General features: G+C 69.6%; 3 protein-coding genes across 4 annotated transcripts; 2 read left to right on the top strand and 1 right to left on the bottom strand.

Moving 5' to 3' along the window:
• Positions 1–565: 565 nt before the first annotated feature.
• Positions 566–12,603, bottom strand: FHIP1B (FHF complex subunit HOOK interacting protein 1B). Of its 2 annotated transcripts, none has more exons than XM_075098063.1 (13): positions 12,502–12,603; positions 12,093–12,142; positions 7,279–7,564; positions 6,590–7,192; positions 5,838–5,996; positions 5,681–5,767; positions 5,369–5,536; positions 4,210–4,289; positions 3,802–3,971; positions 2,673–3,701; positions 2,412–2,590; positions 2,165–2,327; positions 566–1,340 (listed from the first exon to the last, which is right to left on the bottom strand). In XM_075098063.1, the coding sequence occupies exons 3-13, from the start codon at positions 7,414–7,416 to the stop codon at positions 1,045–1,047; spliced, it is 3,072 nt and encodes a 1,023-aa protein (XP_074954164.1). In that variant the 5' UTR covers positions 7,417–7,564; positions 12,093–12,142; positions 12,502–12,603; the 3' UTR covers positions 566–1,044. The 2 variants fall into 2 exon arrangements, with proteins under 2 accessions (XP_074954164.1, XP_074954247.1); XM_075098146.1 differs by having other exon boundaries at positions 5,838–5,948.
• A 1,122-nt stretch (positions 12,604–13,725) lies between these two features.
• On the top strand, positions 13,726–16,823 carry CNGA4 (cyclic nucleotide gated channel subunit alpha 4). Its single transcript, XM_075081861.1, has 5 exons — positions 13,726–13,856; positions 14,102–14,212; positions 14,344–14,450; positions 15,089–16,084; positions 16,161–16,823. The coding sequence occupies exons 1-5, from the start codon at positions 13,726–13,728 to the stop codon at positions 16,775–16,777; spliced, it is 1,962 nt and encodes a 653-aa protein (XP_074937962.1). The 3' UTR covers positions 16,778–16,823.
• A 791-nt stretch (positions 16,824–17,614) lies between these two features.
• CCKBR (cholecystokinin B receptor) lies at positions 17,615–21,152 on the top strand. The gene is made up of 5 exons (XM_075097934.1): positions 17,615–17,872; positions 19,076–19,327; positions 19,417–19,681; positions 19,813–19,940; positions 20,241–21,152. Exons 1-5 carry the CDS (start codon positions 17,710–17,712, stop codon positions 20,753–20,755), a joined length of 1,323 nt encoding a protein of 440 aa, XP_074954035.1. The 5' UTR covers positions 17,615–17,709; the 3' UTR covers positions 20,756–21,152.
• Positions 21,153–23,653: the final 2,501 nt, after the last annotated feature.

The following is a 23,653-nucleotide window of genomic DNA, read 5'->3' as shown; positions in this document are numbered from 1 at the left end:
ACGGGGCGAGTGCCGAGGGCTGGACGCTGCTGCGGGCAGATGCCTGGGGTGGCCACGGGGACATTGCCTGGATGCTGCTGGGGCAGCAAGACTGCGACAGCCTCAACCCGCTGCTGGCAGCGCCTACGAGGGCCACGCCGAGCTGGTGGAGCTGGCGCTGGAGGGCGGCGCTGACGGGGATGAGGCAGCCGGGGCTGGGCACACAGCACTGCTGGCAACGCCGCCATGCGCCACGGCGCGGTGGTCCGTACCCTGTTCTTCTGGGGGGCTGCCATGGACTGGGTGGACGCTGAGGGCTGGACAGTGCTGGGGCGGTGGCAATGCGGGAGCAGCTGCTGCTCCCCAGCCCCTCCCAGGGCTGCCCCGCTCCCAAGCTGCTGATGCTGGGTGTCCAACACCAATGCCTCCCAGCACCGGGTGCCCCAACACAGCCCAACAAGGCACTGCAGCTGGGCGCCACTGTCTGCACATCGGGGACCCGGCCCACACCCCCACGCTGCCGGGGGACCCCGGTGCGCAGTCCAGCCCCCTCCCACCGGGCAGCAGTGCAGGCAGAGGCAGGCGATGCCCTCGACCAGACCTTTTATTACAGAAGGGCTTTTACACACAGCACAGACACACGCAGCCCTCCTCATGCACTGCCCAGCCCCCCCAGCCCCACACCCCTGGGGGTCCCAAGGTGCAGGCAGGCAGTGGGTGTTGCATAGAGAGGGGCCGGGTGGGCGACACACGACAGCAGGGCCAGGACGTCCCGCAGCACCGGGGACACCCCGCGCACCCCAGAGCAGGGCCCCACAGCCCCTGGGGAGCAGCGGGAGGCAAAGGGGGGCAGAGCCAGCCCGCCCCACGCCCCCACCGAGCCCCCACCGCCGTGCCCGGGGCCACCCAGGGTCCTGCCCTGCCGCCCCCCGAGCCGCGGGGGCAGTGGGCCGGCGGCCACTCCTGTACATATTGCAGCAAGGTCTCAGCCAAACATTCGTCCCCAATAAATTAAAAAGGTCCGTGTCCTGGGGGTGGTTAAAAAGGCGCCGGCCGGGGCAGGGGTCACTCCTCGGGGGGCTCAGTCAGGAAGGGAGAGGTGACGGCGTGGGCCTGGGCGATGGCCGCCAGCTCCTTCAGGAACTCGCTGAAGATGACGGCACAGTAGACGGCGTTCTTGACGCGCAGCGCCTCGCTCTGCCGCTCGGCCGAGCCGCGGAAGAGGGAGGCCCCGGCCAGCGCCTGCAGCACCTGCCCGTCCCGCACGTGCTGGAAGGCGAGCTGTGCCGCCTGGCGCGCCCGCGTCGGGCTGTTGGCGTGCCGCAGGATCAGCTCCCCGATGGACGGCTTGCGGCTCTTCGCTGCGGGGACCGGGTCAGTCCTGTGCCGACAGCGCAGAGCCCCCGCCCCAGCATCCACGGGGAGGCAGGCCCCCGTACAGACGTACATATGGACCCCAGCCCTCCCTGCAGTGCCGTGTGCCACCCCCGGCCCTCTACACGGCCCACAGCCCCCCATACCCCTCCCGGCCCTCTATGCAATGCAACATGCAGCCCCCAGCCCCTGTGCAATGCAGGGTGCAGCCCCCAGCCCTCCACCCAGCCCCCAGCCCTCAGCCCCTGTGCAGTGCAACATGCAGCCCCCAGCCCCCCCATACCACTCTTGGCCCTCTGTGCAATGCAACATGCAGCCCCCAGCCCCTGTGCAATGTGGGGGGCAGCCCCCAGCCCTCTGTATAATGCAAGGGGCAGCGCCCAGCATCTCTGAACAGCCCCCCAGCCCTCCCTGCCACCCCTAGCCCTCTGTCCAATGCAATGTGCAGCCCCCAGGCCTCCATGCAATGCAACATGCAGCCCCTACCCTCCGCACAGCCCCCAGTCCTCTGTACAATACAATGTGCAGCCCCCCATACCACTCTCAGCCCTCTATGCAATGCAACGTGCAGCCCCCAGGCCCTATTGCAGCCCACCATGCAACACAACATGCCACCCCAGCCCTCTGCATAGCCTCCCCATCCTCCCTGCCACTGCCACACGAACCCTCCGTGCAACACCACGTGCAGCCCCCAGCCCTCTGTTCAATGCCCTGCCTCCACGGAACGCAGCCCCCAGCCCCCCGCGTGACACTGCGACACCCCCTGGCCCCTGTGCCGTGCATCGCTGCCGGCCGCCCTGCCAGCCCTCACCCAGCGTCTCGGCGCGGCGCAGGGAGGGCACCGCGCTGGGTGCCTCCGACCAGTCCGGCTTCCCCCGGGCGATCAGGTACTTCTTGGCTTTGAAGAGCAGAGCTGGGAAGTCCTCCTGGCTGGCAGCGAAGCTTTCAATCTTGTTCTTCACCGAGCCGAGGACCTGCGGTGCGAGGGAACGTCATGATGGCAGGGCTGGGCGCTGGTGCAGGGGGTCCCAGGGGACCCCTGTCCGCCTGGGATGTACCTGCAGCAGGGACTTGACGCTGGGCTGGAAGACCATGTTGGTGTTGAGGAGGAAGGAGCGCAGCAGGGGCTGGGGGTAGCAGGCCAGCTGGGCCACCAGCCCCGTCAGCAGAAAGTTGACGTAGAGCGAGTTGTGCAGCATGTTCTCCAGCTTCCCGAACAGCACCGAGACGAAGGGGCCTGGGGGTGGGGGGGGACACCATCAGGCAGGGCCACGGGCAGCAGGATACCCCCAGCACCGGCACCGGCCCCACGGCCCCACCTGTGAAGGGCTGGCTGGGGGGCGGCCCCACCGCCCGCGGCGGGCTGGCCACCAGTTGGGCCAGGGGGTCCGGCGGCCGCAGCGGCCGTCCCGTGGCGTCCCCCTCGGGCAGGGCAGCGAAGCTGGCGAAGGCCTCCTCCTCCTCGCGGGACAGGGGTGCCTCAGGGGGCTCCTGGGGGGGGGGCAGAGCCCCCCCACTGCCGTTCTTCATCTCAGCCTCGATCTCCCGCAGCTCCTCGGTGAAAGCCTCGATGGTGACGCCGGCCCCATTGGGCTCGGCTGGCACCCGGGCCAGCAGCTCCTCAATCAGCGAGTCCACCGAGGGCAGCGGCTCCCAGCCCAGGGGCTGCGGCCGAGGGGCCGGGGGGGCCGCAGCCCCATTCTGTGCCAGGACCGGCCGGTGCTCCCGCTCAGGGGGGGACCCCGCGCCATCGCCCTCGCCCTGGGCGCTCCGGCGCACCTTCTTCACCACCACGTCCCCCTCTGGCCGGCCCGGCTCCACCGGCCCGTGCGCCCCATTCACCAGGGTCCCCGAGTCCCGGCTCTCAGGGCCAGGCCCCCCACCGTGGGGCTCACCACCGCCGCTGCCCGGGGGGACCCCCTGCCCCTCTCTTGCCCCCTCCTCCGGCAGGCCCCGCTTTTTAGTCCGCGGGGTGGGAGGCCCCGGGGGACGCAGGGTGCCGAGGCAGTCAGGGCCGAGTGGGGGGCCGCCGTCGGGCAGGGGGGCGGCGCTGGGCGCCTCGCCGTCGTAGGGTGCCGACCAGACGCGGCAGGCCCAGGTGCAGCGGTCGATGCTGCGCCGTGCATCCCGCAGGTACTCCAGGTAGTTCCTGTCCAGCTCCGACACCTCCTCCCACCTGCCGGCCCGGTGGCAGGGGCTGCCGGACGGCGTGCCGGGGGAGCGCGGCGCTGGGCTGGACACCTCGGGGGCCGCGCTCTGCTGCCGCATGAAGAAGGAGAGGCGGGAGGGCGTGGAGGGCTTCGGCACTGTCACCACCGAGGAGGTGTCCACGTTGGGGCTGCCGTGGCCTGCGGGCGACAGCACAGAGCGCGCTCAGCGTGGAGCTGGGAGGGGGGCGGCAGCCGCGCGGCACGGGCCCAAGGGGCTGCGGGGACCCCGGTACCGTACCCTTGGACCAGGCGGCGTGCTCCTCCTCCCGGTCGGGTGGCGGCAGGCTCTCAGGACGGCAGCACCGTGGGATGAGGGAGAGGAACTTGGCGGCCGTCTTCCCATAGATGTCCAGGTCCCTGACGGCCCGCTTCTGGCTCAGCATGACGTGGCTGCAGGGCAGCAGGTACCTGGGGGAGCATGACGTGGCTGCACAGGGGGCTGCAGGCGGAGGAACCACGCGCAAGGGAGCAGTACGTGGCCGGGGAGCCCCACCGGACCCCAATGTCTTTGGCAGCAGGGCAGACGATGCGGGTGCCCCCCATGCACGGCTGGGCGTGACACTGCGGCCCACGCCCCAGAGGAGCCTCCCTGGGCACAGTGCAGCGGCAGGTCGGCCCCCGGCACCGGCAGCACAGCACACGTTACCTGAGCACCAGCTGGAGCATGACATCCTCGCAGTTGAGGCTGAGCAGCGTCCGGAAGAGGCTCAGGGACACCATGCAGAGCTGGGTACAGGTCGGAGGTGAGGGAGCCGCAGCAGGGCAGGAGGGCAGTGCCACAGTCAGGAGTCCCATGGGGCAGTCCCACAGTGGGCAGGAGGGCAGTGCCACGGCTGGGTAGTCCCATGGGGCAGCCCCACAGTGGGCAGGAGGGCAGTGCCATGGCTGGGTAGTCCCATGGGGCAGTCCCACAGTGGGCAGGAGGGCAGTGCCATGGCTGGGTAGTCCCATGGGGCAGCCCCACAGTGGGCAGGAGGGCAGTGCCACGGCTGGGCAGTCCCATGGGGCAGCCCCACAGCAGGGCAGGAGGGCAGTGCCATGGCCAGGCAGCCCCATGGGACAGTCCCACAGTGGGCAGGAGGGCAGTGCCATGGCTGGGTAGTCCCATGGGGCAGTCCCACAGTGGGCAGGAGGGCAGTGCCACGGCTGGGTAGTCCCATGGGGCAGCCCCACAGTGGGCAGGAGGGCAGTGCCATGGCTGGGCAGTCCCATGGGGCAGCCCCACAGTGAGCAGGAGGGCAGTGCCATGGCTGGGTAGTCCCATGGGGCAGCCCCACAGTGGGCAGGAGGGCAGTGCCATGGCTGGGTAGTCCCATGGGGCAGTCCCACAGTGGGCAGGAGGGCAGTGCCATGGCTGGGTAGTCCCATGGGGCAGCCCCACAGTGGGCAGGAGGGCAGTGCCACGGCTGGGCAGTCCCATGGGGCAGCCCCACAGCAGGGCAGGAGGGCAGTGCCATGGCCAGGCAGCCCCATGGGACAGTCCCACAGTGGGCAGGAGGGCAGTGCCATGGCTGGGCAGTCCCATGGGGCAGCCCCACAGCAGGGCAGGAGGGCAGTGCCATGGCTGGGCAGTCCCATGGGGCAGTCCCACAGTGGGCAGGAGGGCAGTGCCATGGCTGGGCAGTCCCATGGGACAGTCCCACAGTGGGCAGGAGGGCAGTGCCATGGCTGGGCAGTTCCATGGGGCAGCCCCACAGCAGGGCAGGAGAGCAGTGCCATGGCTGGGCAGTCGCATGGGGCAGCCCCACAGCAGGGCAGGAGGGCAGGAGCTCAGGGGACCGCAGGGACCGCCCAGCGCCTCTCACCCGGGAGTTGCTGTTGATGCGGCCCACGAGGGTGTCGAGGATGGTGCTGTTGTCGTGGCGGTGCAGCAGGACGAAGCGCAGGAAGGTTTTCAGCAGGGCCGTCTCGCTGACGCTGCGCAGGAACAGGTCCAGATAGGCCGTGCTGGCAATCATCTCCTCGATGGAGGTCTGCGGGCAGTGGCACCTCAGCACGGGGCCGGGCCACATGGGCGCCTACAGGGGCTCCCACCCGCCTGCACCGGCAGGGGTACAAGTAGACCTCCTGCCCCGGCTGGCAGGCAGCCCCGCGCCTGGTGCGGGGAGGTCCCTCACCTTGTGCAGCGCCGGCCCCATAACGGGCACAAGGAACCCATTATGGACGTAGTCCACCAGCTGCTTCTGCACGAGGGGGTGGGCAACCTGCAGAACAGGGGGTCAGGGTCAGGTCCACAGCCAGCCCCTCACAGGGCCAGCAGCCCTCCAGCCCTACCTGGATGACAGCGTTGCAGAACTCCAGCGAGTTCATGAAGAGGACGAGGGAGGAGACACCAATCCAGTCCTCGCGGCGCAGGAAGTGCCAGTCGTCCCCCTGCACCTCGATCTTGCGGGGCAGGGAGGAGTACAGGGCGCTCAGGCCCGTGGCCAGGACCTGGGGGGACAGGCACTCAGCTCCTCCAGAGTCCCCGGCCCCCCGGCACTGCCTCTCTGCCAGGAAGCTGCAGCACGGGCAGCCTGCGCAGGGAGGGCCGCCGCCGTGCCGCCTCAGCCAAGCCCACCCAGTGCAATGGACCCACCCCAAGCCCCCAGCCCTGCCGGCATGCGGACGGGAAAGGAACTGCGATCGCCGGAGCCGGCGCATGAGGGAGAGCAGCAGGGCAGGCAGCAGGAGCAAAGCTGGTGCCGATGCCTGCAGCAGTGCCTCAGCATGCACCATGGAGCACCAGCACCAGCCCTGCCTGCCCCGCTCCTGCCTGCCCGCAGCCCCTCGCACCTGCTGTCCCCAGGGCACCAGTCCCCTTGCCCCCAGCCCATCACCACCAAGCCCTCCCTCTTGAAGCCCTGCCTGCTCCGCTGCCCAGGCTCCCCAGCCAGGGCAGGACCTTCCCCCAGGGACAGCTGGGGCTCCTGACCCAACAGCCAAGCCCTGCCTCGGCAGCTGAGCTCCAGGGAGTGGCTGGGTCCCGGCACTGCACCGGGGAGCGGGGCACCGCTCCAGGTCAGCCCGGCCACCCCAAGCCATACCGGGCAGAAGTAGGAGTTGTCGGTGATGGACTTGGCCACAGCATGGTTGCTGGCAGACATTGCCATGATGAGCAGCAGCGCGTCCCTGGCCTGCTGTCCCAGGACGCCCTCGTGGTGGATGAAGGGGATGAGGAGGGAGAAGATGATGAGGTTGGCGGGGCCCTGGTCCGTGGGGCTGTGGAAGAAGAGCTCCAGGATGGAGGGCTCCTTGGCCACGGAGACACAGAGCTGGTTGAGCAGCAGGACGAGGCTGTTCTCCAGCGGGGCAGAGGCGGGCTCGGCACACAGGCTGAGCAGCCGCAGCAGCGGCGTCAGCACCGGCTTGTGCCGCAGCAGGGGCTGCCGGGCCTGGCTGATGAGCATCTCGTAGAGCTTCAGCTGCTCCACCTTGCGCTCCTCGGTGAAGTCGCCCTGCAGGTGCCAACACAGCAGCCGCTCCAGCAGGTTCTCCGAGGCCACGAACTCCAGGATGGGCCCCCGGGCCGCCTCCCCCCGCGGCCGGTCCTCTGCCAGCAGGTTCAGCATCTGGTAGGTGTTGTTGCGCACGGCGCTGAGGTCATCCGGGGCCGGCTTGCAGCCACGCCGCTCCAGGATGCGCAGGACCTGGGCGAGGGGGGCACAGCGGGGCTGAGTGCCAGGTGGCGGGACCCCACTGCCAGCGCCATGCCCCGGCCCCCTCCCTGGCTCACCTGGGACCAGTGGTTCTTAAAGACCATGAGGCAGGTCTCAGGGTCAGCCGTGACAGGGCTCTGCAGGCTGGCGCTGCGGGGGGCACGCTGCCCGGCCGCCCGCGGGTTCAGCTTGCTCAGCCAGCTCATCCTCTCCATCGGCAGGGCGAGGGACGCTCACAGGCAGCGGTGGGGCGCCCCGCGGGCCGGGACGGATCCGACTGCTGCCTGGCGGCGCCGCGGGGGCACAGGGGACCGGGCGGCCCGCAGGACTCCTCTCTCCATGCTGCTGCCACCCCAGGCTGGGCTGTGGGGAGAGCGGTGGCTCAGAGCCCGCATGGTCCCAGGGGTACCCGGTGCTGCCGGGGCGCTCAACCCTGTGTCCATGCGAGAGGCAGGGCAGGCAACCAGCAGCCTGGGCCCAGCAGCACATCCCGCCACGTGGTTGGGATGCACAGGGTCATTTTGGATCCCACTCGACACCCCTGTCCCAGCCCAGGGCACCACCACACTGATCCTGCCCCACGGCGATAGGGCTGGCAAACGCAGCTGCCTGTTTGCCTGCATCGCCCTCGACCACCCTCGCAAGGGGGACCCGGCCCCCAGCCAGGGAAGCTGCTCCGGCCCCGGGACGGCGCCGCGGCAGGCGACGAAGCTGCCCGGGCCCCTGTGTTTGTCTTGGCCGGGCCAGTGCGGCCACAGTCCTGCCAGCGTGGCAGTGGGGGACGGATGCAGGCCGAGGGCAGCCAGAGCCCTGGAGAAGCGTTGCCCCGGCATGCCTGGGAGGGCAGCACCACGGGGCTGCCGCACCGTCCCAGAGCCAGAGCTGCCACGCTGGTCACGAGACGGGCAGGCGGAGAGCGCGGGAGGGGAGCAGTGCAGGGGCAACCCCTCCCAGGGACAGCAGCGACCACCCTGTCACACCACCAGCTCGGCCATGGCCACTGGTGCGGCAGGGAGGTCACCGCAGGAGGAGCAAGCCTGGCAGGGAGGCACCGGGGAAGCCCTTGAGGACCAAGCGTAGGGACGGCACACAGCCAGCGCAGTGCCAGCACCAGAGCCGAGGCTGGTGCAGCCACGTGGCTGTGGCCTGGCACCAGCAGCCGGACCAGAGGAGGTGTGGAGCACGTGGGAGCCGAGTCAGTGCCAACACCGTCCCACAGCCCCGTGCCGGGCACAGCTCCCCGGGCAGGGGCCAGGGCAGGCGGCAGGACAGGTCGGGGCAGAACAGCCACATCATCTACCTCGGTGAGCAGGAGCTGGCAGCAGCACTGCGCCCAGCAGCTTTGCCCCTCAAGGCACCGCCAGCCCCACAGCTGGGCCTGGGCCCGGCAGGAGGAGGGTGTGCCGGAGCGCCAGGAGCCTCGCTGGGGAAGAGGAAAGGTGAGTGTGTCAGGGCGGCGCAGGCCGGGAGGGCTCTGGCTGCTGGCCCTGCCTCCACACCCAGCTCTGCACTTTGAACCCGGGACTGCGGCGCCCAGCCTGGGTGTGTGGAAAGCACCCGGCACCTGGTTGGGACAGCCGGGACAGCCACCCGCACCCATACCCCACACCCAGCGGGACCGACGGCCCAGCAGCAGCCAGCTTCGGGGTCACGGGCCCCCCAGCAACTGTATGATAGCAGACCCCAGCACCGGGCTGCACCCCGGGTGCTGCGCACAGGCAGGGAGGGGAAGGAGGTGCCCCGGGGCCGCTGCCTGGGGAGGGGGGATGCCCACAGACTCCTCACACCGAGCAGAGGTCCCTGCTCAGCACCCTCCCCCCCGACCGCAGCATCACCAGCCCTTCCACCACCCTGATGGCGACAGGGAGCAGCAGATAGCCCTGCTGCTCGCCATGGGGCTGTCCCCATCCCTTGGCTGTGGGATCCCCCGTCCCCACTCGGAGCTGCCAGCGGTCCTGCGGTGGGGACAGGACTTCGTGCACCAGCACCAAGACTGGCACCTCTCCTGGTCCACCCAGCCCAGCCCAGGGCCTGCTCTCCCAGCCCCACCAGTGCCCCAGCTCCATCGCACCCACCTCCACCCCACAGAGCCCATGCCAGTCCTGTCACACACTCCCACCCAGCAGCAAGGAACCTGGGGACAGCGAGGCTGCGACAGCGGGCTGCCACCAAAGCCAGAGCCTGTGGTGGGACGTGCAAGGAGGCTGGGGCTGACCCCTCCCCAGCCCCGCACAGAAGGCCAAGCAGGGAGAGGGTGTGGTCAGGGTCCCGGCAGCCGGAGCGCAGGGGAGGGCCGAGGCACCAGCACACAGTGCCAGAGCCCTTTGGGGAGGCACGACCCACCTCCACAGCAGAGCCCCGGGGCCAGGGGGTGGGCACAGGCAGGACCCCTGGGCAGGAGCATCGTGGGAGGAGGCTGTGGGTCATCGAAACAAAATCCTTGGCGACGCAAACGTGAGCTCGCCCAGCACAAAGGCCAATGGGCAGCATGGCACGAGGCCCTGGAGAGTGCAGGATGGGGCTCCCACTGGCCCCAACGCTGCCGTCACCCCAGGGTCAGGGGCTCTGGCAGCATCAGCCTTTAAAAAGGTGGGGAAAGCCCAGCCAGGCAGCTGCGGCAGCACCAACGGTGCACCCACAGACAGTGCGGCATGACGCTGCTGCCAGGGAGCCAGCAGGGATATTTATAGGGCCCCAGCACCACTCAGGCCCACTGCGGTGTGGGGACGGGCACAGAGCGCCCTGGGAGCTGGCTGCCTGCACCCGCTGCCACTGCTGGGGTCCCCGGGGAGCCTGGGGCAGGGGCTGGCCCCAGAGAAGCCACTGAAGCCCCACAGCACCCGTCCTGGAGCCCCTGCACTCGTGCGGCCCCCGCCAACCCCTCAGCAGTGTGTGGAAAGAGTGACAGCATGGAGAGCTGGTGCCGGCAGCCCCCACGCTGGCAGCCCCCCCGTGCCGGCAGCCCCAGCTGCCTGGCCCTGCCAGAAATAACCTCCCCAGGCAGCCGGGCAGCATGCACCGCAGGGACAGCCGGAGCAGGGCCGGGTGCCACGCGTGCCAAGCGCAGCAGGCATGCCGGAGGGTGCCGGGGCAGGGGGGCAGGCACAGAGCCCTCCCTGGGGGATGGCAGCCCAGCACAGGGGACGTGGCAGGGAGCAGCCAGTACCGGTGGCCCCTGTGCTGGGACAGGGCACGGCTCTGGCCTCCATCCTGCGCCACTGGGCTGGGAGCAGCCCTGCACTGCGCTGACCCACAGCACGGAGAGTCACTGTGGCCCTGCCGGCGGCACACATGCACCAGGACTCATCCAGGACCAGCAAGGAGCCAGCTCGAGGTGCACCCAAAGGAGAAGGTGGGCTGTGCCCAGGACATGACCCCAGGACGGGAGGGAAACAAAAGCGGCCATTAAAGAAAACCCAAACCGCAAGAGGCAGAAAGAAGGAAGTCGAGGGTGGCAGGGCGGGAGCGGGGACAGCCAAAGGCCAACACAGGCAGGGCAGGGCACTGGTGCTGGTGCCATCCCGGAGCATATTAAGGAGGGGGACGAAGCCCCCGGGCAGCCAAGCACAGCAATGCCAGCAGCAGGAGCGGGCACAGACCCCACCTGCAGTTCAGGCACTGGCCAGATGTATTTATACCACGGCACAGTCGGCGTCCTGTTCCAGCACGGGTGAGGTCTGACTGCAGTTGCTAAAGTTAGACCTCGCTGAAGGCCAGCACGCCGGGGCTAGCCCCCATGCAGACCAGCCATGGGCAGGGGCAGCACCCAGCACAGCAGCACTGCGGCCGTGCCCCATGCCACTCTGTGGGCAGGCTCCCTGGCACGCTGTCACCGTACAAGCCCCTCGCAGGGGCTGGCAATGCGGGGTGGGGGACGAGCTGGAGCAGACCAAAGCCATGCTGAGTGGGGACAGGGAGGCAAGGCCCAGTGGCACCCACAGGATGTCACTCACCAGGGACAGCCACCGCCCTGCAGCAGGTGCAAGGACGGGCAGCCCCACGGCCAGGCTGGCAAGGGACCCCTCCACCGCACAGCAGCCCTGAGAGCCAGGACTTGCCACCTCCGTCCCGGCACCGCTCCCTCCTCACCCCGGCCTCAGGTGGAGTGGACCCAGCCACCAGCCAAGACTTGCCGCAGCACAGCATGGTGCCACTGAGCCCACCTGCACACCAGGAGCTCATCCTTCACCCACCAGCCCCAGACTGCGTCGAGGTGTCCCGGCTGAGAGGAGGCAGGTCCTGCCCACAGGCAGCTCTTCTGACGGGCAGCCGATGTCCAGGGACATCAGGAGGCAGCGGAGTGCTGCCATGGCGAGGGCAGGGATGCCGTGGGCACAGCCGCCCACCCCGGCCTGCAAGCAGAGCCCTTGCCAGGGCCCAGGGATGGGGACAAAGCCCCGGGCAGAGGGGTGGCACCCACTCCTGGGGGAGGCATTTCGGTCCCCCCGCACCCAGTGGGCACCAGCCCCCTCCTCTGCACCCCAGGAGGAAGGGGCATGGCACAAGGCTTGCCCTGCTCACCACAGGGCAACCACAGCGCACAGCGAGGCCGAAGGCCACCCCACAGCCAGCTGCCGTCTCCGCTGCCCGGCCAGGGGCATCCCACCCAAAACCACCCACCACGGTCAGGGCCGGGGTCCCGAGAGCCGGGCGCTGCCGCAGGGCCGGTAGCAAAGGCAGGACGGGGACCCCCGTTCGGGAACACCAGGGTCCCGCAGCCCCCTCCCTGCCCCGCACGCCCCCGGTGCGAGGCCGACACCGCACCTCGGCGCGGCCAACACCCACGGCACCCCCAGCACCCGCGGGAGGTGCTGCCTACGCCGGACATCCCCCCCACCCCCGGCCCGGGGCACCGGGACCCCGGTGCGTCCCACTGGGCAGAGCCCCCTACCTGGGCTCAGGGTGACGGTGGCGGCGGGTCCCGTCCCGTCAGCGCCGCACCTGGGGAAGCAGAGGAGGTGTGGGACGCGGGCCCGGCCCCGGGCAGGCCCCACCGTCCCCCCCGTGCCCCCCGCCCCGGCCCGCCGCCCCCTGCCAGCGGGGCGCCCCCAGAGACACCGCCCAGCCCGATCCCCCCGCACGGGGACAAGTAGGGATCGGCGGCCCCGCACGAGCAAGGGCAGGCGGCGGGCCCGGGCGCCCCGTTACAGCCGGTGGAAGGGCGCCGCCGAGCCCAGACCGACACGCGGCGCGGCGTGGCGTGGCCCCGCTCCCGGCGCCCCCGGCCCCCTGCTCTTGGCCCCCCCGGCCCCGCTCCGGCCCCGCTCCGGCCCCGCTCCCGCCGCGCTCCCGCCGCTCACCGGCCGCCCCCGCTGCGGGCCCCCCGCGCCCGCCGCCATCTTCCCGCCGCCGCCCGACGCACCGGCCGCGCAGGCCCCGCCCACCGCCCCGCCCGCCCCGCCCGCCCCGCCCCGGTAGGCGGGGCCCCGCCGACACTGAGAGATCATTGGCTGCTCCGTGACCGGGGCGCGGAGGGGGGGCGGGGCTTGGGCGACGGCGGGGGCGGTGGGCTGAGGGTCGCGGGGGGGTGCGGGAGCGCGGGAACTGGGCATTGCTTGTAACGGGCACCCCTGCACCAGACACCCCCTCTTGCACCAGACACCACCTGGATCGGGCACCCCCTGCACCAGGTACCCCCACACACCAGGCACCCCCTGCTCCGGGTACCCCCCCGCACCAGGCACTGCCCTGGCACGGTGCGCCAGGTACCAGGAACTCCACCGCGCCTTGCGGGGGTCACGGCCCGGCACCGGAGCCTGCCCCGGGGCACCGGGACGGTGGCAGCGGGTGCCAGCACTGGGGCAGCCCTGGGGCTCCCCCATGGGCATGGTGCCCCCTGGCACCCAGCGCCCCACTCTCAGACCCACACAGGCACAGTGCCCCCCACAGCACCTGCACCCAGCTGTTACCAGCGGCTCCCACTGCCCGGGGCCCTGGGGCACCCGCTCTGGCAAGTGTCCCTGCCCTGCGGACCCGGAGCCGGCTCTCCCAGTGCTACCTCCATGGGTGATGCAGGGTCCCCTGGCATCCACCGGTCCGGCGGTGACACTAAGCCCCTGTGTCACCCTGGCTCTGCCACCCCACACAGCCCTGGAGTTGAATGCTGCAGCCCTGCCCGAAGCACCCCCGACCCCACCACTTGTTGCTTCAGAGGGGTCATGTGTGCCCCCACCCCCCAGCAGCACGGCCAGGATCCAGCCGTGCTTTTCTGCACCCAAGCTCGGCCCAGGGGCTCCCATACCACCCCGCAGCACGTGCCCTCTCCAGCCTGCCACAGTCCCTGCAGAACCAGGCGATGGCTCTGCTCCCCGGCATGCCCAGTGTGGCTGGAGATGCGACTGGCTGCAGCCCCCACATCCCAGTGGGCCGGTGAGCACCCCAGGGATCCCCGTGTTGCCAGGATGCGCCTGGTGCTGTCAGAGCCACACGGCTGGGTCCCGCCAAGGGACTGCGCTCGGTCCCATGGCTGGGCTGCGTCACCCACTGCGTGCCCGGGGCCGGGTGTAGGACCTTCACCAGCGCCCATGCTCACAGTGCAGGATGCACAGCCTCAGCTCCCTGCTGTCCCACCGCTGGGTTTGGCCCCAGCCATGCAGCACCAGCGGGCTCATCGCCACAGCCAAGCCTGGTACCAGCGCGCTGGACACGCCTTGGGGTGAGTGTGACACGGCTCCGTGCCGTGAGGCCCGGGTGGGAGCATGTGGCGGGGACCCCCCTTGGTCCCATGGGGCCTGCAGGCGTGGGGCACGCTGTGCCATGGCGAGGGGCTGGCTGAGCCAAGGAGCCATCGGCAGCGGGGGCACGGTGAGGGGCTGGTGGGGCCAGGGGCCAGCCCAGTGGGCAGGGGTTGCAGCCAGCCAGGATGAGGCAGCCCTGACGTCCCTCTGCCTCCCCTGGCAGCACCACAGCCCCCCAGAGCTGGATCCTGGACCCCTCTGGAGACTGGTACTACTGGTGGATCAGCATCATGGCACTGCCTGTCCTCTACAACTGGATCATCCTCATCTGCAGGTGCCTGGCAGGTGCAGGGCAGGCACTGCTGCCCCTGTGAGGGTGGGCCCCGGGGGACGGGGTGGGGCATAGGGGGGTCCTGGCACCTGTCGGCACTGTCCCAGCCCCAGTTACACCATCCGTGCCGCCAGGTCCTGCTTCCCCAACCTGCAGGAGCAGCACACAGTGCTGTGGCTGAGCCTGGACTACCTCTGTGACACACTGTACCTGCTGGACATCGCCATGCACCTCCACACTGGTCAGTGCCTGCAACCCGGTGTGCCCCTGCCCCCGCCACGCCCTGGCCACACCCCGGCCCCATGCCGCCCCACGCCTGCCTCACACCCTCCTGTGGCTGCACATGCAAACGCACTCTAACCTGTGTGCACAGCTATGTTGTGTGCACAGGCATATGTGTGCACTCAGAGCTACCTGCAAACAGCCACACGTCACATGCACACACGTGTGCACGCCCATGTCTACATGCACACACACACACACACGCACGTGCACCCCCACCCAGCAGGCACAGCCGTCACCCGATCAGCCAGCTCGGCACGGGGTGAGTGGGCCTTGGTGGGCACTCTGAGGTCCCACCACTGAGACCCTCAGCCCCATGGGCAGCCCAGGCAGCACAGGGGACACCCAGCCCACAGCGACCTTCCACAGGATGCCTCTCCTGGGGTCTCTTCCAGAAGAATCAGGCCCAGGGACCCCCCTGTGCCCCATCCCAGGCACTGACCCAGTCCTCCACCACTAGCCTCCTCCTGGCACGGAAAATCCCGAGCCTGTCACACCTCAGCCAGGGACCCCCCTCTCTGGGAGACCCGTCTGTGCCAGCATACCCCCGCCAGGGGGGCCCAGCAGCAATCCAGATCCTGACCTGCCACCCCCCAGGCTTCCTGGAGGATGGTATCCTGGTGCGGGACCGTGGCCGGATCTGGCGGCACTACCTGCGCTCCCCATCCTTTCCCTGGGACGTGGCCGCGGTGCTGCCCACCGACCTGCTCTACCTGCAGCTGGGGCCGGGCGTGCCGGCGGTGCGTGCCAACCGCTGCCTGCGGGCACCGCGGCTCTTTGAGGCCTTCGACCGCCGGGAGACACGCACGGCCCACCCCAACGCCTTCCGCGTCGCCAAGCTGATGCTCTACGTCTTCATCGCCATCCACTGGTACGGCTGCCTCTACTTTGCCCTCTCAGCCCGGCTGGGGCTGGGCACCGACGCCTGGGTCTGCCCCAATGCCAGCCGCCCCGGCTTCGCCCGCCCGCTGCGGCAGTACCTCCACAGCTTCTACTTCTCCACCCTCATCCTTGCCACCGTGGGTGACATGCCGGAGCCCCAGCGCGAGGAAGAGTTCCTCTTCGTCACTGCTGGCTTCCTCCTGGCTGTGCTGGGCTTCGCCACCATCACAGGCAGCATCAGCTCTGTCATCTCCAACATGAATGCAGCTGACGCCACCTTCTACCCTGACGCTGAGCCAGTGCGGCGCTACCTGCGAGCACAGGGCGCGGGCAGGCAGCTGGTGCGGCGGGTGGCCCGCTGGCACCAGCACCTGCGGGCACAGCGGAAGCTGCCAGCAGAGCAGGCAGTGCTGCGGCACCTGCCGCGGGGGCCGCAGGCCGAGGTGGTGGCCAGCGTCCACCTCCCGGCGCTGCGCCGCGTCGGCCTCTTCCAGAGCTGGGAGCACGGCGTGCTGCGGCAGCTGGTGCTGCGGCTGCGGCCCCAGGTCTTCGGCCCCGGTGAGTTCGTGTGCCGCAGGGGTGACGTGGGGCGCGAGATGTACTTTGTCCGCGAGGGGCGGCTGGCCGTGGTGGGGGAGGACGGCATCACGCAGCTCGCCATCCTGGGCGAGGGGCTCTACTTCGGGGAGATCAGCCTCATCAACATTAAAGGTGAGCCCCCTTATCCACTACACCCCACCGCAGCCTCCTGGCCCCCCCAGCCTCACCACAGCCCCCATCCTCCCAGGGAACATCTTGGGGAACCGGCGCACGGCCAATATCATGAGCATCGGCTACTCGGACCTCTTCTGCCTCTCCAAGGAGGACCTGGCGGAGGTGCTGGCCGAGTTCCCCAGTGCCCGGGCCATGATGGAGGCCAGGGGCCGTGAGCTCCTGCTGCGCATGGGCAAGCTGGACGTACATGCCGAGGCAGCAGCAGCAGCGGCAGTGGAGGAGGCCAAGCGCCAGGCACAGTCGCTGGAGACGGCCCTGGAGGGGCTGCAGACCCAGGCAGCCCGGCTGCTGGCCCAGCTGGAGTCCAGCGCCTTCAAGCTGGCACTGCGTGTTGAGTGCCTCGAGTGCTGGCTGCAGCGGCGGCATGCCCAGGGAGTGGGTCCTGTAGGGGGAGAGGGTCCTGCCGTGCCACAGGGTCCTGCCAGGCCACAGGGTCCTGCCAGGAGGCTGGGTCTCACCAGGGTGCAGGGTCCCACCAAGGCACAGGGTCCCCCCAGGGTGCAGGGTCCTGCGATGCCACAGGGTCCTGCCCAGGGACCAGGTTCTGCTGGAGAATGGGGTCCCCCCAGGGTGCACAGTCCCAGTGGGGTGCAGGGTCCCATGGGTGTGCGGGGTCTCAGCAGGGCGTAGGGTCCCAGCAGGGTGCAGGGTCCCCCCAGGGCACAGGTTCCCATGGGGGTGCGGGGTTCCAGAGGGGCACAGGGTCCCCCCAGGGTGCAGGGCCCCCCCCAGGGTGAAGGGTCCCTCCATGGTGCAGGGTCCCATGGGGGTGTGGGGCCCCAGTGGGGTGCAGGGTACCCCCAGGATGCAGGGTCCCCCCAGGGCGCAGGGTCCTGCGGAGGTGCGGGGGGGGGACAGGCCCCGGCGCTGAGGGTTACCTGGGGGTGGGACAGCAGCGACAACGGCTGCTGGATGATAGGGACAACCATAGCTAGAACAGTGACAACCGTTGCTAGGGAACACTGACAGCAGTTGCTAAGCAACGGTGAGTTGTTCCTGAACCAGGAGAGCGCTGTAACGGCTGCGGGACGGGGATGGGGATGGGGATGGGGATGGGACCGGGACCGGGACCGGGATGGGGCCGGGATGGGGCAAGGGCAAGGATCGGGATCGGGATGGGGCAGGACAGGAACAAGACAGGGTCAGGGAGGATCGGGAATAGGGCTGGGGGTAGAGGCAGGACAAAGAGAAGGGGAATGGCAGGGGCAGGGCAGGACCGGGCAGGGGAAGGGTGGGCAGAGAGGGGCGCCGGGCTGTGCCGGGAAAGGGGCGACAGAGCCCCCGAGCCTCCGAGCCCCCCCGAGACCCCTTGGCTCCGGCTGCAGCCGCAGCCCGGTCCCCGCGCCCCCCTCCCCGCCGGCTCCGTTCCCGCTCCCCCAGCTCCCCGCCACCGCCCCCCGGCTCCCCCCGCACCCTGCCACCACCCCCCGCCCCCGGCCCGCCCCTCGCCGGGCACCGCCCCCGCTCACTCTCCCGGCGGCTCCGGAGCGGAGCGGAGCCGAGGCTCCTCCGGGGCCGCCGCGATGGGCGCGGGGCGGCTCTGAGGGGACTCCGGCTCCGCCATGGACCCGCGGCGCCTCAACGAGTCCCTGCAAGAGCTGCTTTGCCGCCCCGGGAACGGCTCCGGCACCGGCACCGGCACCGGCACCGGCAACGGCTCCGCCGGCAACGACTCCGCCTGCGACCTCCTCCGCAGGGGCCTCCGGGGGCCCCCGGCGCCCAAAGGTGAGACCGGGACGGGAGGGACACCCCGCTTTCCCGCCGTGCACCCCGTCTGGTGCACCTCGCCGTGCCTCCCGGTGTGTGCCGCAGTGCCTCCCGGTGCGCCCCGCCGCACCCCGGTGCGCCCCACCGTGCCTCCCGGTGCGCCCCGCCGCGCCCCGGTGCGCCCCGCCGTGCCTCCCGGTGCACCCGCCTGCCCGATGCACGCCGGTGCCCCTCGTCTGCCTACCCGGTCCATCCCGGTGCACGCCGTCGTGCCTCCCGACGCAACCCGCCGTGGACCCCATCCGCCCGCCCGGCGCACCCCGGTTCATCCCGCCGTGCGCCCCGGTGCTCCCGGTCTCCGTCCCGCTGCCCCAGGCCCGGCACACCCCACCAGGCGCTGTCTCCGGCACCGGGCACCAGCCCCGCAGGGATGCGCCCCGGGCTGGGGGTCCCGGGCCAGCACGGCGGGGCTGCCCAGGGCCCGAGCCGGGCTCGGCCCGGGGGGTACGGGGCTGGGCCCGGGGGACAGCGGGTTGGCAGAGAGGGACCCCCGGCAGGGGCCCCGCAGGGCGCCTGCCACTGCCCGTCCCGCATCCTGCCCCACTGCCGGGGGTCAGGACCCCCACCCAACCCTACCCCACCGCGCCCGGCCTGGGCTCCTCGGGCAGCGGAGTGCGCTGCCAACACCGGCCGTTGTTCAGCTCCTGGGGAACGAACAGCCCCTGTCACAGTCCAGCACGGCCAGGGACTCGGGCACCGGGCTCCCGCCTCACCGGGAGGGCAGAGGCCCAGGGGCGGCTGCAGGCAGCCACGTCTTGCCTGCACAGCCGAGAGCTCGGCTAGGGGAGGGCAGGACAGGGGCAGCACCGCGGGTCCAGCACCCACCCGGCTTGGCATGCCATGGCACGGAAGCCCAGCCAGGCCAGCGGTACGTCCGCAGAGCTGAGCCAGGGGCAGCTGGGGTGTCCCGGCTCCGTGTCCGCTGCAGTGAAAGCCACACAGAGTGAACTCGGGTGCCAGCTGCTGGCTCCCCACCGAGCCTCACGGACATGACTGGAGCCAGCCGGAGCCCGGGTGCCTGGACTGTGCTCGACTGCGCTGCCCGCCTGTGCTGGGGTACCCACGGGCTGCTGGGGGGTCATCTCCTTGGCCGCGCTGCCCGCCCATGCCAGGGTGCCGCTGGGGTGCCCACATGGCATCCTGTGATCCTGCCACCCACAGACCTGGACCTGACGGTGCGCATCCTGCTGTACGCACTGATCTTCGTGCTGAGCGTCTGTGGGAACGCCCTGGTCGTGGCCGTGCTGCTCCTGAACCGCCGCCTGCGCACCGTCACCAACTCCTTCCTGCTCTCCCTGGCACTCAGCGACCTGATGCTGGCGCTCTGTTGCATGCCCTTCACGCTTGTCCCCAACCTCATGGGCACCTTCATCTTTGGAGAGGCCGTCTGCAAGCTCATGGCCTACCTCATGGGTACGAGGGGGTGGCGGGCGGGGGCTGGGGGAGGGCCGAGCCACAGCATGCCATGCCATGCCACAGGTGCTGACCCTCGCTACCCACAGGCGTCTCCGTCTCGGTCTCCACCTTCAGCCTGGTGGCCATTGCCATCGAGCGGTACAGTGCCATCTGCAACCCACTGCAGTCCCGCGTCTGGCAGACACGCTCGCATGCCTGCCGGGTCATTGCCAGCACCTGGCTCTTCTCAGCGCTGCTCATGCTGCCCTACGCTGTCTACAGCACCACGCGCGCCGTGCCTGCCCGTGGCACCCGCCTGCCCGTCAGCCAGTGCACCCACGACTGGCCCAGTGAGCACGTCCGGCAGGCCTGGTGAGTCAGCCCTGGGACCCCCATCTGCCCCAGAGACCCCAGCACAATGTGGGACATGGTCCGGCCACCAGCCCCACCGCTGCAGCCGGGCTGGCGAGGGGCCACCGACCGATGGGCACCGCATCTTCCAGGTATGTCCTGCTGCTGCTCATCCTCTTCTTTATCCCGGGAGTGGTGATGATCGTGGCTTACGGGCTCATCTCCCGCGAGCTCTACCGAGGCATCCGCTTCGAGCTGGACATCAAGGGGGAGGCTGCAGGTGAGGGGCCAGGCTGGCACAGGGCAGGGCTGGGGGCACTGCTCGGCCCTGCCCTCACCTCCTGCAGCGTGACCCCCACACAGGCAGAGCCCCCTGCCCCAGGACAAGGGGGAGGGCTGAGCCCCCACCCTGGGTCCTCGCAGCTGGGGTGTTCCCTGGGAATACGTTCCTGCGCAGGGCCCTGTGTTGCGTCCCATCCCGACACACCGCTGCACCCCAGCAGAGGATGCGCTCATGGCCTCGGGGTGATGTGGATCCCCACAGTGCCACAGCCATGACCGCATCCCCTCCGCCCCACAGCTCAGCGCAACGGCAGCGGGGAGCCAGCGCTCGCCTGCGACGAGGGGGATGGCTGCTACCTGCAGCTCTCCCGGCCGGGTGGTGCGCTGGAGCTGCGGGCACTGGGCACAGCAGGCGCGCAGCAGGACCGGGCACGCATCAACAGCTCGGAGGCGAAGCTGGTGGCCAAGCGGCGCGTGATCCGCATGCTGGTGGTCATCGTGGCCATGTTCTTCCTCTGCTGGCTGCCCGTCTTCACCGCCAACACGTGGCGAGCCTTCGCCCCGCGGGCAGCACAGCGGGCGCTCTCGGGGACGCCCATCTCCTTCATCCACCTCCTCTCCTACACCTCTGCCTGCGCCAACCCCCTCATCTACTGCTTCATGAATCGCCGCTTCCGCAAAGCCTTCCTGGCCACCTGTGCTGGCTGCCGCCACGCCTGCCCACACCGCCCGCTCGAGGAGGAGGTGGCCAATGCCAATGCCTCACTCTCCAAGTTCAGCTACACCACTGTCAGCAGCCTTGGACCCCCCTGAGCTGGACACCCTGGCCCCTGCTGCCCCCCAGGCACTGCTTGCACCCCCGTGCCCCTGCCTGACCCGGCACCCCCTGTGAACCCCACATGCGTGGCACAGCTCACAGCACCCCCAGACCCCAGGATCCCCTGTGCCTTTGCGTACCCCCCACTGCCCCATCTGCCCCGGGGACTCACCAGTTCTCGCACAACCCGTGGCATGCCCAGTGCCCCCAGCTCCACATGCCACCGTGCCCAGGCTGGGCTGGGGCAAGGGTCCAGGGCAGGGGCTCCCCAGGAACCCTCAGGGCCTGGAAGGCTGTGGGTGGGGGGAGTCGAGGTGCCCCAGCCCAGTCTGGAGTCTCCCCACTCTGCACCCTGGCTCCGGCCACAATAAACTCGCCCTGCGCCCACCTGCACCGCTGCTTCCCACCACCCTGGGCCTGACCCCTCCCGGCACCGGGGAGTCTGTGGGCCAGAGCCATGCGCGATGGGGGTCTGCATTACTCGAGACTTGGGGGGGCCACAGGGCCAGGCTCCTCTGCTGCGGCTGGTACTGCTTGTGGGAGCAGAGGGTCCGTGCTGAGGAAACGGGACAAATCTGGGACATCCCCATCAGCTCCGTACAACAAGGCCCTTGGATGGCACTGGGACAGCACAGCCCTGCACACATCATCCCAAGGAGGTGCGCAGAACTACATGCAGACATGCACACACCTGTACAGACAGATCACACCCACGCACGGACACTCCACGTACTGCTCGCACACACACTCACAGAGCAGCACCCACGTGCACATGGATATGGCTGGGCAGGTTTGGACAGCTGTGCAACTTCACACACAGGGACAAAGAGAGACAAAGGGCACACCTGCACAGACACAAGAGCACAGCCACAGACCCCCTTCTGTACACGCACACCTCTGCACACACAGGTGCACAGATGCAGAGAGCTGACCCAACAAGCTCCACAGAAAGACACCCAAAATATGGCAAAGACACAGACACAGCACCCTGCATCCAGGGGAAGCTCCCCACATGCACTGGAGGCAGCGACAAAATGATGGGAGTAGTGAGCAGGCAGAGACAGCAGGTGGACGCACAATGGGAATCATTTTCAGTGTCCCCAGGGAACGCCATCTCCCTCAATGCCCCCAGGGAACGCCATCTCCCTCAATGCCCCCAGGGAACTCCATCTCCCTCAATGCCCCCAGGGAACGCCATCTCCCTCAATGCCCCCAGGGAACGCCATCTCCCTCAATGCCCCCAGGGAACTCCATCTCCCTCGGTGCCCCCCAGGGAACTCCATCTCCCTCGGTGCCCCCCAGGGAACTCCATCTCCCTCGGTACCCCCCAGGGAACTCCATCTCCCTCGGTACCCCCCAGGGAACTCCATCTCCCTCGGTACCCCCCAGGGAACTCCATCTCCCTCGGTGCCCCCAGGGAACTCCATCTCCCTCGGTGCCCCCAGGGAACTCCATCTCCCTCAGTGACCCACAGGGAACTCCATCTCCCTCAGTGCCCCCCAGGGAACTCCATCTCCCTCAGTGACCCACAGGGAACTCCATCTCCCTCGGTGCCCCCCAGGGAACTCCATCTCCCTCGGTGCCCCCAGGGAACTCCATCTCCCTCGGTGACCCACAGGGAACTCCATCTCCCTCGGTGCCCCCAGGGAACTCCATCTCCCTCTGTGTCCCCAGGGAACTCCATCTCCCACAGTGCCCCCAGGGAACTCCACCTCCCACGGTGCCCCCAGGGAACTCTATCTCCCTCGGTGCCCCACAAGGAATTCCATCTCCCTCAGTGCCCCCCAGGGAACTCCATCTCCCTCATTGTCCCCAGGGAACTCCATCTCCCTCTGTGTCCCCAGGGAACTCCACCTCCCTCGGTGCCCCCAGGGAACTCCATCTCCCTCTGTGCCCCCAGGGAACTCCATCTCCCTCGGTGCCCCACAAGGAATTCCACCTCCCACGGTGCCCCCAGGGAACTCCATCTCCCTCGGTGCCCCACAAGGAATTCCATCTCCCTCAGTGCCCCCCAGGGAACTCCATCTCCCTCAGTGCCCTCAGGGAACTCCACCTCCCTCGGTGCCCCCAGGGAACTCCATCTCCCTCTGTGCCCCCAGGGAACTCCATCTCCCTCAATGCCCGCAGGGAACTCCACCTCCCACGGTGCCCCCAGGGAACTCCACCTCCCTCGGTGCCCCACAAGGAATTCCATCTCCCTCAGTGCCCCCCAGGGAACTCCATCTCCCTCTGTGTCCCCAGGGAACTCCATCTCCCTCTGTGTCCCCAGGGAACTCCATCTCCCTCAGTGCCCCCCAGGGAACTCCATCTCCCTCAGTGCCCCCCAGGGAACTCCATCTCCCTCTGTGTCCCCAGGGAACTCCATCTCCCCCGGTGCCCCACAGGGAACTCCATCTCCCCCGGTGCCCCACAAGGAATTCCATCTCCCTCTGTGCCCCACAGGGAACTCCATCTCCCTCGGTGCCCCACAGGGAACTCCATCTCCCTCGGTGCCCCAATAGACTCAGTTTCCCACAATTGTCGTTGATGACGACATCTCCCATGATGCTCGGCGCTTTAAAGGCGCCCCGTCTCCGTTCCCGTGTATGTCTTCCCCTTGACCTTTTCTTATCACCCGGTTTCGCCCCTTCCCTGTCCCCCGTTTTGGCCCGGCCCTGCGCTGCCCCGTCCTGCCCTGCGCTGCCCCGTCCTGCCCTGCCCTGCCCCGCCCCGCCCTCCTCCTGGCTCCGCCCCGCCCTCCTCCTGGCTCCGCCCCGCCTTATCTGCGCCGCGGCCGCGGCCGCGTCCCACCCCGGTCCCGCCCCGCGGAGGGCTTTTACCGCCATGGGCTCTGGTCCCCGTCCCGGCCACGCCCATTGTTCCGAGCCGGCCACGCCCTGCCCCCTCTCCGGCCA

This window comes from Phalacrocorax aristotelis, chromosome 1 (assembly GCF_949628215.1).
Source record: "Phalacrocorax aristotelis chromosome 1, bGulAri2.1, whole genome shotgun sequence".
Taxonomy (NCBI): Eukaryota; Metazoa; Chordata; class Aves; order Suliformes; family Phalacrocoracidae; genus Phalacrocorax; species Phalacrocorax aristotelis.
Note: the sequence above shows the minus strand (reverse complement) of the source record. Positions and strands in the feature narration are given on the sequence as shown.